General features: G+C 63.8%; 1 protein-coding gene across 2 annotated transcripts in view; it reads right to left on the reverse strand.

The window, feature by feature from the left end:
- Positions 1-13640, reverse strand: part of LDB1 (LIM domain binding 1) — a 50074-nt gene that overhangs the window by 4949 nt on the left and 31485 nt on the right. The window contains exons 2-10 of one of the 2 annotated variants that reach the window (XM_074959513.1): positions 6056-6158; positions 5225-5269; positions 4543-4618; positions 4138-4240; positions 3369-3541; positions 2732-2854; positions 2291-2374; positions 1548-1671; positions 1018-1160 (exon numbers count right to left, since the gene is read on the reverse strand). In XM_074959513.1, coding sequence (XP_074815614.1) covers positions 1018-1160; positions 1548-1671; positions 2291-2374; positions 2732-2854; positions 3369-3541; positions 4138-4240; positions 4543-4618; positions 5225-5269; positions 6056-6158 — 974 coding nt within the window. Of the gene's footprint in view, positions 1-1011; positions 1161-1547; positions 1672-2290; positions 2375-2731; positions 2855-3368; positions 3542-4137; positions 4241-4542; positions 4619-5224; positions 5270-6055; positions 6159-13640 lie in introns of both variants that reach the window. The other variant, XM_074959511.1, reaches the window with a different exon arrangement.

Raw genomic sequence — 13640 nt, forward strand, 5'->3', positions numbered from 1 at the left:
CAGAAGAGAAGAATGAGGGGGGATTTGATAGCTGCTTTCCACTACCTGAAAGGGGGTTCCAAAGAGGATGGCTCTAGACTGTTCTCAATGGTAGCAGATGACAGAACGAGGAGTAATGGTCTCAAGTTGCAATGGGGGAGGTTTAGATTGGATATTAGGAAAAACTTTTTCACTAAGAGGGTGGTGAAACACTGGAATGCGTTACCTAGGGAGGTGGTAGAATCTCCTTCCTTAGAGGTTTTTAAGGTCAGGCTTGACAAAGCCCTGGCTGGGATGATTTAACTGGGAATTGGTCCTGCTTTGAGCAGGGGGTTGGACTAGATGACCTTCTGGGGTCCCTTCCAACCCTGATATTCTATGATTCTATGTTTAGTCTGCGGAAGAGAAGAATGAGGGGGGATTTGATAGCTGCTTTTAACTACCTGAAAGGTGGATCCAAAGAGGATGGATCTAGACTATTCTCAATGGTAGCTGATGACAGGACAAGGAGTAATGGTCTCAAGTTGCAGTGGGGGAGGTTTAGGTTGGATATTAGGAAAAACCTTTTCACTAGGAGGGTGGTGAAACACTGGAATGCGTTACCTAGGGAGGTGGTGGAATCCCCTTCCTTAGAAGTTTTTAAGGTCAGGCTTGACAAAGCCCTGGCTGGGATGATTTAGTTGGGATTGGTCCTGCTTTGAGCAGGGGGTTGGACTAGATGACCTCCAGAGGTCCCTTCCAACTCTGTTATTCTATGATTCTATGCAAACTGGAGTTGCTGGGCTCCAGCAGGACCACCCCGGGCCCAGCCTGGGATCCCATGTGGCCCCGGGCAGTGGCCTGCTGGCTCTGCCCCAGTGCGTCCCCCCCAGCTCAGGCCTGATGCAGGGGAACTGGCCGTTGGGGGCCGGGACATGGAGGGTTCCTGCACATTCAGCCCCCTGGAGACAGGGCTCTATGGGCCCAGCCTGGGCGAGGGCTCCGGGGGCGGCTCGGCAGGACGGGGAAGAGAAATGGAAACGGGATGCTTACAGGTACCTGACTGGACAGGGCGAAGGTGCTGGCCGGACTCTTCTTCTTGCTGTTGCTGTTGTTCGCGTTGCCGCCGCTGGAGCTCATGGTGCTGCCCCCCGACATCTTCCTTTTCCGGCGCTTGCTGGGCTGCTGCCGTGCCGGCTCGGCTGGGGGGGTGGGTGGCTGTTAACCAGGCTGGGCTGGAGCTGGCTCCCCATCCTCACCCCGAGGAACCCTGCCCAGCCCCCACTCCCCTTCTCTCCACCGCACTTGCCCGGTTTTCAGCCCCACTGCCCAGGCAGGGAGGCCGAGGGGAAGGGACGCGCCCACGGTCACAGCTGGGAACGGAACCCAGGAGTCCTGACACCCAGTCCCCCGCAGCCCACGCTGCTCCCTGCCACGCACCCTCAGACCACGCACTCACAGCCGGGGGGGGGGGCGGCCGAGAGCCCCGTCCTGGGTGGTCAGAGACAGAACCAGCCCCCCGGCCCCTCCCAGGGCAGGTCTCCCCACCAGCCCCCCACCGCCAGGCGCTGCGGGCCCCGGTGTCTCACCTGGCGGCGCCACCATCCGCTGCCACTTCTGGAAGAGGCAGGTCTTGAGGCAGTCGCGGGGACTGAGGCTGTAGGTCTTGTGCCGGGACATCAGCTCCTGCATCGGCTCCAGGATCACGCAGAGCTGGGGGGAGGAGAGATTCAGCCACCGCCGCGTCCGAGCCGGCGCCCCCCGGGACCCCGGGCACAGCCGCATGCAGCCATCAGGACACCCAGCGCCCCCCCCGTCCCGCCCCACGGGCCCAGCCTCTCCCAGGCCCCCCCGCACCAGCCCCACCTATCCTCTCCACCAGCCCCCACCACAGGGGCTGGGCTGCCTGCCTAGGTCCCTTGGGCTGCCCTGGTCCCTGTGGGCGCCAGGCTCCAGAGGAGCTGTGTCACGGTAGCAGGCTGGGCCCGGACCGTCCCCCAGGTGGGCGGGACTCCCCGGGGCTATAACAGGCCACCAAACACTGGGGGGTCCTGGTGGGCATGACAGTGCCCTACAACGTGCACAGCTCATGAATATGCATTGCCATATTTGCCTGAATACTCCCCTACCCCTTCAGGACCCCCTCTCCCTGCCCTCAGGTCTCTGCCCACCACGGTGCCGGGAGCTCCAGCTACATCTCTAGGGCTGGGCTCCCCAGGCCGGAGTCCTAGAGCCGCCCCCCAGGACAATAACCCCAGAGCCCTCGGGCAGGAAGAGTCTGGGGCCCCCGCCGACAGAGCCAAGCCCCCCGCCGCGCTCCGCACACACGTACCCGGAGGTAGTTGAGGGTGGAGTTGGAGAGCCCGCAGCGGGTGATGTTCTTGGATAACTGGTCCAGCATCTGGGGGTCCTGTGCCTAGGAGCGCAGGGGGACAGGGACACCTCAGCCGCGCTCCGGCTGGGAACGGCACCTGGACAGCTCCAGCCCCCGCCCCGCCGGATTTCTGGCCTGCCCCGCTGGTGCGCCCAGGGGAGCCAAGGCTCATCCCCTGTAGGTCTGCAGCCCCCCGGATAGTCGCATGGTGAAGAGACAGCTGAGCAAACAGCGTCACAGCACACACGGCTCCGGCCCCGGGGGCGAATGTGAGCGTTTGAACTACTAGGAGAGAGACGCACGTCCTGTCCCGAGGACTCCTGCCCCGGGCCAGGCTGCAGCCCTGCTGGGGCCTTGGGGCTCAGCCGCGGGGCCATCGGCACCGAGCCAGGGACTCACGTGCATGGCGAGGATGCTGCGGGGAATGAGCTCTCGATGCTGCCGGATGCTGAAGTGCCACGTCTTTATCCGCATCATGTCGTCGAACATGAACTCCAGGTAGAGCCGCCCCTCCACACACACCTGGGGCGGGGACGAGACGTCAACCCCAAACGCCCCGAGACCCAGCCGAGCCTCCTCGACCCCTCCTGGCTCCCATCTGCTGCTCCCGTCCCCGCAGGATAAACTGCACCTGGCCTCCCATCCAGCGCGCAATGCACGGCAGCACCTTCAGCCTCACCCGCCTGCCTCTTCGTCCACGGTGCCAGGAGACAGGCTTCCTGCTCTGCCAGCCGTGTGGCCCAGACAGACTCCAGTGCCCTGAGCCTACGCAGCTGGCACCTGCTGGCCCCCTTGCACCAGCGCCCGTCTCCCCTTCGCCCGAACACGCTCTGACCTGCCAGCATCTCGGGCTGCAGGGGCAGGCACAGCCATGCAGCGGGTGCCCAGGCTGGCCAGGAACCCCAGATACCCTCTTGCACTGGGCAGTACCCGGCTGCTAATCGTCTCCCGAGGGCCAGCTCTGCGGCAATGCCCAGAGCAGGGCTCTCCAGCCCTGCAGAGTCCCGAGGGAGCCAGGCCCAGCGCCCGCCCCTACCTGCGTGAACATGGGCTTGCCGTGCTGGGTCACCATGGTGCACTGGTCACAGTCCAGCGAGACGAAGTTGTTGTGGAAGGACTCCTTGGGGTGCTTGAGCACGTAGTACAGCTCCGTGGCACCCCCCTCAAAGATGCTGCGGAAGTAACGGGGAATCAGAGTCCGGCCGATGGCTGCAGCAGGGAGGGGAGAGAGGGAGAAAGAGTCAACGCCTGGCTTTCCTGGAGCCCCGGCTCAGCTCGCTGCAGGGCTGTGGTTCAGGTCAGGCACCCCCAGCTATCGCCCTGCCACCCCATCCTCCAGTGCGATGGGCCGGGAGCCAGGCACAGAGGAACCCAGCTCACACGGCAGCCGTGGGGCAGAGGTGAGAGGTGCAGGGTGGGCAGCCTGCAGGATGAGACGTCCCCAGGGCCGCTGTGCGAGGCCGAGCGCCTGCTGGCAGGAAGCCACCCTGGGTTCCCCGCCACTGGCTCCGCTTTGCCTTTGTTTCCCTGTCCCTGAGGCCATACAGGCAGGGTCCTCGCCCCCTGTCCACAGGACTGCGAAGGTGCCCATCACCGTGGTATCGGGATCTGACATGGAGCTCAGCTCTGCCCTGGAGTAACTGTAGGCCAAGCCCGGAACCACGGCACAGACCCAGCGCGGCAGCTGGGGCCCCCAGTCCGGCCCGCACAGCACGTGGCATCGCACAGACTGGCTGTCAGCCCTTTCCCAGCTTCGTCGGGGCGGGCCCCCGGCCGTGCCTGGAGCCGGGCCCCCAGCCACTCACTGTATCTCTTTGGTCCATCCTCCAGGCAGAAGGTGATCGTTAGCATGGCATCGTCCTCGAAGAACTCCGTGGTGAAGGCGTCCCACCAGAGATTGTCACATTCCTGGGGGCGGGAGACGGGCGTGGCGTCACGGGGAGGGGAGAGAACCCGCCCCACCGGGGGACCTGGGACCCTCCATCCTGGCTGGGCTGAGACAGGGAGTGGTAACGCCCTCGGGCCCCTGGAGACCCACACGGTCTGAGGGGCCTGGCCAGGGGCTCTGCCAACGTGGACACAGGCTGTGTGGTCATTGGGCCCAGCATGCGATGCTCCACCCTGAGGCTACCCACGAGCACCCATGGGTGCTCACCCCCCCGCCCGCCCCCAGGGTCCCCCACTCCCCTGCCCCAGCCCCGCCCACACACCTCTGTCCAGTTCTGCAGCCGCTTGTTCAGCTCGAATATCCTGTAGTCGGTCTGGTTCCCGTACGGCGTGTGCCTCCTGCCAAGCAAGCACAGCGGGGCCTCTCAGCGGGGCCCGGCCACGCCCAGACCGTCCCCGCCCCAGCGCGCCCCACCTCAGCCCCAGCCTGCCCCCGCGCTCCCCGCCCCAGCCCCAGCCCGCCCCCGCGCACCCCACCTCAGCCCCAGCCTGCCTGCGCTCCCCGCCCCAGCCCGCCCCCGCGCACCCCACCTCAGCCCCAGCCTGCCTGCGCTCCCCGCCCCAGCCCCAGCCCGCCCCCGCGCGCCCCGCCCCAGCCCCAGCCCGCCCCCGCGCGCCCCGCCCCAGCCCCGCCCCTGCTCCAGCCCCAGCCCCAGCCCGCCCCCGCGCTGAGTGCTCCCATGCAGGGAGGGCAGGACCGGGCCTTGGGGCACAGCCTGCCCCAGCGTGGCGTGAGCTGTGGACCCAGGACGCTCACCCCGAGCAGAGGAGTGGTGCCCCATGGCTCGTTTAGCCCAGGGGTTGGTGTGGGGCTCCAAAGCAGCCTCTCCCCCTCTTGGCACCCAGTTGGGCGGCACCACCAGGGCTCCTGCTGCCTCCCACACCCAGGCGTGAGCCCCCCCAGAGCGCGAGCAGTGACCCCCCCCCCATAGCGCAAGCTCTTACCCTATCCCGGGCTCCAGGTACGTCGGCGGGTACATGGGGGTAGGTCTGCGGAGAGAGGCGCCGACGGGCGGTTAGGGCACATCCCCATGGAGCCTCAGACCTAGCCTGTGTTGTCACCCCCTCCCTGCCCCCTGAGTGACAGGCTGCCCGGGGCTCTCTGCCCCCATCCCAGGCTGGCAGGTCTCTCTGCCCCCAGAACTGGGACAGATTCTCCCCACACACGGCCTGGGGAGCCCAGCCCCCCCAAGCCCAGCCTGGAGCAGAGAGCAGGCGGGAGGCACTTTCTGCCCAAGGGGCCCACAGGAGGTTCCCTCTAGTGATCAGGTGCCACGGGAGCCGTCTGGTCAGAGCACGGCGAGGAAAACCCGTGCCTGGTCGGGGGGGAAACAAATGGACCCCGAGGAGGAACCCCAAACACCGTGTGTGACCCTGTTTGGGGGCAAGGGGCGTCGGACCTGCCCTGGCCCACTGTTGCTTTACACCAGGATCTGGGAGCCAGGGAGGAGGGGGCTGGTGCATGGGTGCCTGTGGCTGCCCCATTGCACTGTGGGGAGTAACCCACCCCGGCGCCACCCTTAGGCTGAGCCCCCTCAGCTCCCCCCAGAGCCCAGGGGAGTCAAGGACAGCCCCAGGATCACTGGGTCTTCCATGCCGTTCTTCCACCTCTCTCGGGGCTATTAACGCCCCTGCCTGCCGCCTGGCACCTCAGCCCGCGTGTCTCTAACCTTCCCAGCCCCGGCCGCACCACACCCGCCCTGCCGCTTCGGGGCGGCCCACGCATGCAGGGGGACCGGCCCCAGCCGCTCCGTGCCCCGCACAGCCGCCACTCACCCCACATCTCGATCCAGCATGGTGCCCGGGTGGAAAGGGGGGAAGGCGTTGCCGTTTGGGGGCTCCTTTGGCGAGTACAGCTTGAATGACTTAGAGGAACAGCCTGGCGGGAGAGAGAGAGGTGTGGGGGGAGCAGGTCAGTGGGATGCGCAGCCCGCAGCGCTCGGCCCGTGACGGAGCGAGCAGCACGTACTGCAGCTGGGCCCCGGCAGGATCGGGCCCATCAGGCTAGGCACAGCCCCCCCCCGCTGCAGGCGGTGCGGCCGGGAGGGGCCGAGGGACCTGAAGGAGCCCGCTCTGCGCCGGGGGCCAAGGACACTGTCCCGTGGCCCTGGGGTCTCCTCAGCTGGCCTCGGAGCCTGGGAGCTCACAGACCCAGCTGTGTTTGGGGAACCTCAGCCTGCTCCGGGGGCAGCTTCGCCCCCTCTGCAAACTGCCCCAGAGCCGGGCACCATCACGGCACAGTGCTCAGCTAAGGGGGCGCTGAGCGATGGCACCGCAGGGCACAATGACGGCACCAGAGCTGGGGGGAGCCCAGAGCTGGGGGGGGGCAGGGGGCTGCGGGTCGGGACTGAGGGGCACCGGCAGAGCTGGGGGGGGGGGGATAGCAGGGGGCTGCGGGTCAGGACTGAGGGGTGCCGGCAGAGCGGGGGGGGGGGGAAGCAGGGGGCTGCGGGTCAGGACTGAGGGGCGTCGGCAGAGCTGGGGGGGGGGACAGCAGGGGGCTGCGGGTCGGGACTGAGGGGCGTCGGCAGAGCTGGGGGGGGGGACAGCAGGGGGCTGCGGGTCGGGACTGAGGGGCGCCGGCAGAGCTGCCAGGGGGGGGAGGGGGGGGAAGCAGGGGGCTGCGGGTCGGGACTGAGGGGCGCCGGCAGAGCTGGGGGGGGGGGGACAGCAGGGGGCTGCGGGTTGGGAGTGAGGGGCGCCGGCAGAGCTGGGGGGGGGGGGAATAGCAGGGGGGTGGCACAAGGGCCATGATCCCACCCCGTCCCCTGGCTGCTCTGACAGGAATGTCAGCAATGCAGGGCAGCGTGGGGCACGCCTGCCCCTCCAGTCCCTCTCTGGCAGCAGGCGGGAGACAGACCAGCTGGGAGGGGAGGCGCGGCAGATCCTGCCCCAGAGCTGGCGTGTCTGCGGCCTGGCTGGGTGCACTGACGAGCCCTGGAAAACCAGCCCCGAGACTCCCAGCTCCATTATAAACATCTGGCACCGCCCCAGAGAGGCTCAGGGCATTCGTAGGGATCAGTGGGTCGCCGCTACCTCAGAGGGGTCTTTGCTGCCGCACGGCAGAGCCAGGCCCATCCCGGGCCATGCTGGCTCCTCTGGCGGGCAGGGGCAGGGCAGTTCTGGGACGGACGAGGGGGCTGGGGGGTCCATGCAGGGTTTGTTGGTCTGGTTCAGGAGCTCATGGGTTCCAGACACCGGGTCAGTAACCACTTAACCACCCCCTGGCCCCGACTGATGAAAATCCTGTGCCTTATTCTTTGTTCAGCTTCCCTTGGTACCCGATACCTGGGTGAAGGGCTGCCACAGCTTTGCCCACATGGACTGGCCCAGCCAACACCCCCCGAGAGCTCTCAGGGCCCAATTCGACCCCAGGGGCTCACGTTCACAGAGATCCCTCTGCCCCCTCCAGCCACGGGCGCTGGGGGGTTGGGCTGGGCCCTCTGGCCATTCCCACACTGATACCAGCACCCTCTCCCACCCGGCTGGGTCAGCAACCCCACATGCCAGCTCCACCAACAACCCGGCCTCGTGCCCACTCAGCCAGGGCCAACCTGGCCTCACACAGCACCCCCAAGGCTTGGTCCTGGGGCCGGCCAGGCAGGCATCAAAACGGCACAGAGCTGGCAGCCCCATATCTACCTCCCCCCAGAATACACCCAGCCCTGCCCCCACCAGCACTGCACCCCTGCCAGCCGGAGCCAGGACCCAGCCTGACCCTGCTCGGAGAGGAGCCACTCCGGACAGGCAGATCCAAGACACGATCCCCGAGGGAGACCCTGTTTCTGAGAGCAGGGCCCTTGGCAGCGGGTCACCAATTGGGCCTCAGCCCCCAGCACTTTCTCTTGACCCCAGCCCTGCTGTGGCGAGGCTGGCGGGCACCGAGCTGGCACTGGGCTGGGAGGCGCAGGCAGGGCCCCGTTCGCAGGTACTGGCTTCTCCTAGCTGCCCCCACCAGAGCGGACAGGAAAGGACACTCTCTCCCAGGCCAAGGGGGGAGGTCCCCCAGGGGGCGTAGGGCCCAGCTGCTGGGGCGGCAGGTCCGACAGACCCAGATAATTCATCCCGTCAGGGCCGAGCCCCAGCGGGATCCAGCCCCAGCCAGCGTGGGGAGTCTGAGAGTCCAGCCCCACTGGGCCGCCTTGCCTGGATCGCGGGGTCAATGCCAGAGCAGTCTCTGCCCGGTGCCATTCCCGCAGCCCCAGCGGGACCCGATCCCCCAGCCCAGCGCCAGGCTTGGCAAGCCTGCTCCCCCCGGAGCAGCTGGAGCCAAGGAGGCGCGTGATGTGGGGAGGGAATTCTCCCTGACCCCATCACTCCCATCCTTGGCTCCCTCTGCATGCCGCAAGCCGGTGACTCAGCCCCCCTCCCCTGGGCACAGGGCCAGCAGCACAGATGAGAGCTGGGAGCAGCCAGGCAGACCGGGATGGGCTCAGCCCACGGACAGGCGACTTCCATCCGCACAGGATCATCCTGCCCCCTGGAACCACCAGGGCCACGACCTCTATCGGGGCTGCTCCCAAGAACCCTCCTCAGTGCCCCAACAACAAACAGCGGGGCTGTGAAAGCCTCGGGGAGCAGCAGGGGGGTGTCAGAGCTGCTGGAGCGACCAGGGCCCATCATGCTCCTCCCATGTGAGATCAGCCGCTGACAAGCGCCGCAGTCGCCTCTGACCACGAATGCCAAAGGAGAACGGCACCCAAGGGCGACGCAAAGACAGAGCTCCTCCAAACCGAGACGTCTCCTTGTCCCAGGGCTGCGCTGAGGTTGCGGCTGGTCAGCAAAGGAGCACGGAGCCCAAAATTCATGGACCAAAACAGGGGTGTTGGAAATTTGAAGGGTGCATTTGCCACGGTGCCAAGCCACCAAGGTCTCTGTACCCAAAAAATTCCAGTGACTTCTCACTGCTGGACCATATCACCACTAACATCTTCGTGGCAAGATTTTCCCCACTGTATTTCCCAGTCAACTATCCACGCTCCAATCATACACAGCTGCAGCCACAAGCGTCCATCCCACCCCGTTGGCCAAGCACCCCCTTAACACTGGTTACTGGAGGCCAAGCAATGCACAGAGCCACACGCCAGCGCCCGGGTCTCCAACCTGCTCCACTCCTGCATCTTCATCGCCTCCTAAACCCCCAGCTGTGTGTGTGCAGGAGAGAGAGACCCCCACGCCCCAATCACTCCGTCATCCTTACTGATGGCTCTCCTCTTCAGAAAGCCCCGGTCCACTGAAGCCCCTAGGCGCCGAGACCCACAGCGACGGTTCCATCCCCAGTTTCACTACAGAGCGGTGGACGCTAAAACAAAAGCATTTGGCCACCTCGTGGTATTTCCTCTCCTTGCAACAACAGCGCAGTTCCCGGCTGCTGCCACCTGCATCTGCAGGAGCGCAGAAAGGATCGTGTCTGGATCAGGGCCCCGCCGTGCTGGACACACCTGAGGGAGCCGTGGCCCGAGGAGAAGCGCTCAGTGCAGGAGCTCAGCCTGGTCTGCTCCCAGGGACCCACTATCCGGTGACACGCCCCTTTCTCCTGCAGTCGGTCCTTACGCCCATCGGAGGACGTGGCAGGAGACCGTAAACTCTTCCAGGCAGGGACCACGTTATCTTCCGTGCACGCGCAGGGTATTACCGTGGCACCTGCACAGAATAGCAGTCCCGCGGGCTCCCGTGCTGGCCGTCCCCCGGGGAGCTCTGAAGGCTGTGCGGACCAGGACGGCATGAGGGGCACTGCTTGGTTTCTCTGTATCCGGCTGGCCCGGGTAGCCTGTGGTAGCTTGGTAGCTGCCGCGAGTATCCCGTAAGCTCTGTGCACCTGCTCCGACAGCGGCCTTCGTGTCTGGGGAGCAGCCAGGATCTGCACACGAGAGGCTTCCGGGCGCTACTGTAACACCAGTAATTAATCCCAGCCCCGTGCTGTGAATGAAGTGACGCTGTCTGAGCCGCAGCACCCCAAAGGTGTTAGCTCAGCGGGGAAACCCACCAGGCAGGAGCTGTTCATGGGTCCTCTCCAGGCCCTGGGGAGAGGGATGTTCAGGGATTGTCACGGCACGCACTGAGCTTCGAGCGAATGCCCGCGGCCGAGTAATACACGGGGCTAACGCTCTGTCCCTAAGCCGCGGTCGTGGACCCCGAGCATCCTGTGCGTGGGAGCGACACCCCAGGGGTCATTCCGCCCCCGCTACCTGGACGTCAAAGGAAGCTGTTCCGTGTACTGTTGAAGGCAGAATCCCGAAAGCTGTTGCTCATGTCACAGAAGCACCCAGAGGCGCCAGTCAAGCCCAGGGCCCCATTGTGCAGGTGCTGGATGGATGCGGTACCTGCCCAAAGAGTTCACCATCCTGTACAAGGGCCTGTCTGCACAGAGGACCTGCAGTGATTTAAGGCCAGGTGTGACTTGTAATGATTGAGTTACCCGGTGCACACCCTTCCGTGCACACTCCAATTTCTGTTCAAGAGTGGCTGATTTCAGTTTGGTTTACACTGATTCCTAATGGTCCAAAGCTAACCTGGAATAATCCAGAGTGGGTCAGGAACAAGTTAAGTTAAACTGACACCACCTCTCCATGTAGACAAGACCCAAGGCAGTGTAACAGACAAGTGGAGAGCGTGACAGGAATGTGCAGTTGCACATGCCGGCCCTGGGGGTGCCCTGTCATTTTTGTCACCCTGTGACGAAGTGGGACTGTTCTTAATGTTTCCTCTGAATAGTGTGGGGGTGCCTCAGTTTCCCCTAGGCAGTTCTTAAGTATCTAGGGGGTGGGATAAGGGTGTATGATCGTTGCAGAGCCCTAGAGGGCAGGTTTGTTCAGGAGTCTGGACACGGAGTATGGCCGACACTCTGTTTCCTGGGGACTGATGGCCTGGGTCCTTCCCCCCTGCAAGGTGAGAGCTAAAGGGTTGGAGAACAAAGGAATCAGGTGACCTCCTGGCCCGGGAAAGGGACAAAGCCCAGAGGAGGAGGGGTGGGAGAGAGTTTCAGTTTGGGGCTGGCTGGGGACATGGAGTGAAGTGCAGACAGGGTTGTCTGGCTCACTGCCCCCCAAAATGGACCCAGCTGAGGGACCCTGGTCTCTGCACCTACAAGCTCTGTGTTGGACCGTGTTCCTGTCATCTAATAAACCTCTGTGTTACTGGCTGGCTGAGAGTCCCGTCTGACTGCGGCGTTGGGGTGCAGGACCCTCTGGCTTCCCCAGGACCCTGCCTGGCTTCATGGGGAGCAGTTCCAGAGCATCGCCCGGGGACTCCGTGACACACCCCCACCGAGTAATCACGGCTCCTGGCGCGTCTCTCGTGGAAGTGGAATCGGAACTCTGCGCCCCAGATTCCGCTTGGTGTTGCTGAGCCCGGGCCGGGGCTCCCGGAGCAAACATCGCTGCTAGAGATGGAAGGGTTGGGCTGTTTAAGAAGTCCGTCCCCTCCCATTCTGCAGCCTGCCCTGTGCCCCGAGCCCCGACACGCAGCTTCATCCAAACGCTCTGAGTCTCGGGGCTTCCAGCACTGTCCCATCACGGTGCAGCCTTAGGCAGGAGCGTACCGGGGAGCTCAGAGACACGGCTCCATCAAATCCGCTCACCGAGAGCTCACAGCGAGGGGCTGAAGCTTCACCCCGATAGGAAGCCAGCTGTCCTTGAGGTGGCTCCTGGAGACTACATGTCCCAGCATGCAACACTCCACCCTGCTGCAAATAAGAACTGCTTGTCTCAAGGTGCAGCACGGCATGCTGGGATCTCCAGTCTCCATGTGCCGGGAGGGTGCCCACCTGGACCCCACCTGGGCTTGCGAGCAGGCTAGTGTTTCCAGCCCAGTCCTGGGAGGAGGTCCTATTGGGATCCAGAAAATGGGTGGGCAAAGCCCGCGCACTGCTAAAGGATTCTCCACCCCCCGCCCCCCCCAGCCTAAGACAGGGGGGTCCACAGAACCTGGAAACCAAATAAGTACGGGGGACAACTAATGAAATAACAGGGACAGGAGTGCCGTCAAAGGGGCTCTCTGCCTTTCCAGCCAGTCCCGAACGGTGCAGTCCACTAACACACTCAGGCAGGCCTGAGACCCGCTAGCCAGAGACCAATACGCCAGACAAAGGGGGAAGAGAGCGAGTTCCAGGGTTATGCCTTGGTGATCAAGCCCAACCCCCGCAGCTGCCAGGGCAGGAGGAACGTGCTGGGATTGCTACTGACAGGTGCCATCCTCGTACCTGTTCTGGGGCGTCCGTATCCAGCTGGTGGGGGTCTGATGAAGTCCTCAGGCTCCCTGCTCTCTCATCTGCCCTATGCAGAGCCTCCTGACGGGGGGGAAGACGAGGTCTCCCTCGCGCCGCCTCCCTGGCCTCAGGGTTATGGGTTCTGCTCCCCGACAACGCTCCAGCTGTCCCCCAGCAGCCACAGTGTAATTCTTGACAGCCTCCCTGCTGCCGCCCCCCAGGGGCTCAGAACAGCAGCAGGGAACTCGGCCGGAGTCTTGCTAATCTTGCCTTGATGCTCTGGGGAGACGTGCTGGTGGCAGACTCAGGAGGATAGCGCTGGGTCAGATCACCCAGGGAAGGCTTTCTTCACTGCCACGAAGGCAAAAACCCCTTTCCTGAAGAGGAAAGCTGCCCGCTGCCCGGAAGGTTTTCTCACTGGCTGCTGGCAAGGGCATTTTTCTAGTTTGTAACAGCCCAGCAGCGTTATTTGGTCAGCTCCATAGCTCTGTGTGGTGCTGAATGGTCAAAGTGACCCTGTCCCAAGCACCCTGGTTCGGAGAGGGCTCAGCGAGACACGGGGTGGAACAGGGAGTGAGAACTCTGAGACTGTTCAACGGCGGGGAGTGTCTAACAGGGTTCTTGTGGCTACCGTTGGCCAAGACTTGGAGCATGGATCTTGTTAAAGAGATGGAAAGTTTAAAGGGATAAATAGGAGCTGAGTGGCTATTTCTTGGAAGCAGAGGAAATTAGTGAGGCCATGTCTGCTCTACAGAAGAATTCTTCCGTCGACCTTGTTGCCTCTGCACCGGGGTTGGGACAGCTTCACAACAGCGCTTGCACCCCCTCAGCAATGTGTCTGTGTTGATCTAGTGTTTAAATGTCAGACCAGGCCTGACTTACTTGTGTCAATGGAGTGTGAGGGTCAATCTGGTTCAAAACCCAGGTTTCAGTCGGGGCTGGCACTGGTGGAACTCACTCCATCAGTTTTATGTCCGTTTGTTACCCCAGTGCAAATCCCTTCACGTAGCCCAGCCTGGAGGGAGCCCCCTCTCCATGGGTCTGAATGACCTACAGGGAGAAGGGGGACCTGACGTTCCAGGTTCTAAGGTGGAAAAGCCCCCAGCTTTCAGGTCTTCTTTATAGATGATAAAGAAGCAAAGTACCTCTGCAAAC

Source organism: Natator depressus, chromosome 7, assembly GCF_965152275.1.
Source record: "Natator depressus isolate rNatDep1 chromosome 7, rNatDep2.hap1, whole genome shotgun sequence".
In the NCBI taxonomy this organism is placed as follows: domain Eukaryota; kingdom Metazoa; phylum Chordata; order Testudines; family Cheloniidae; genus Natator; species Natator depressus.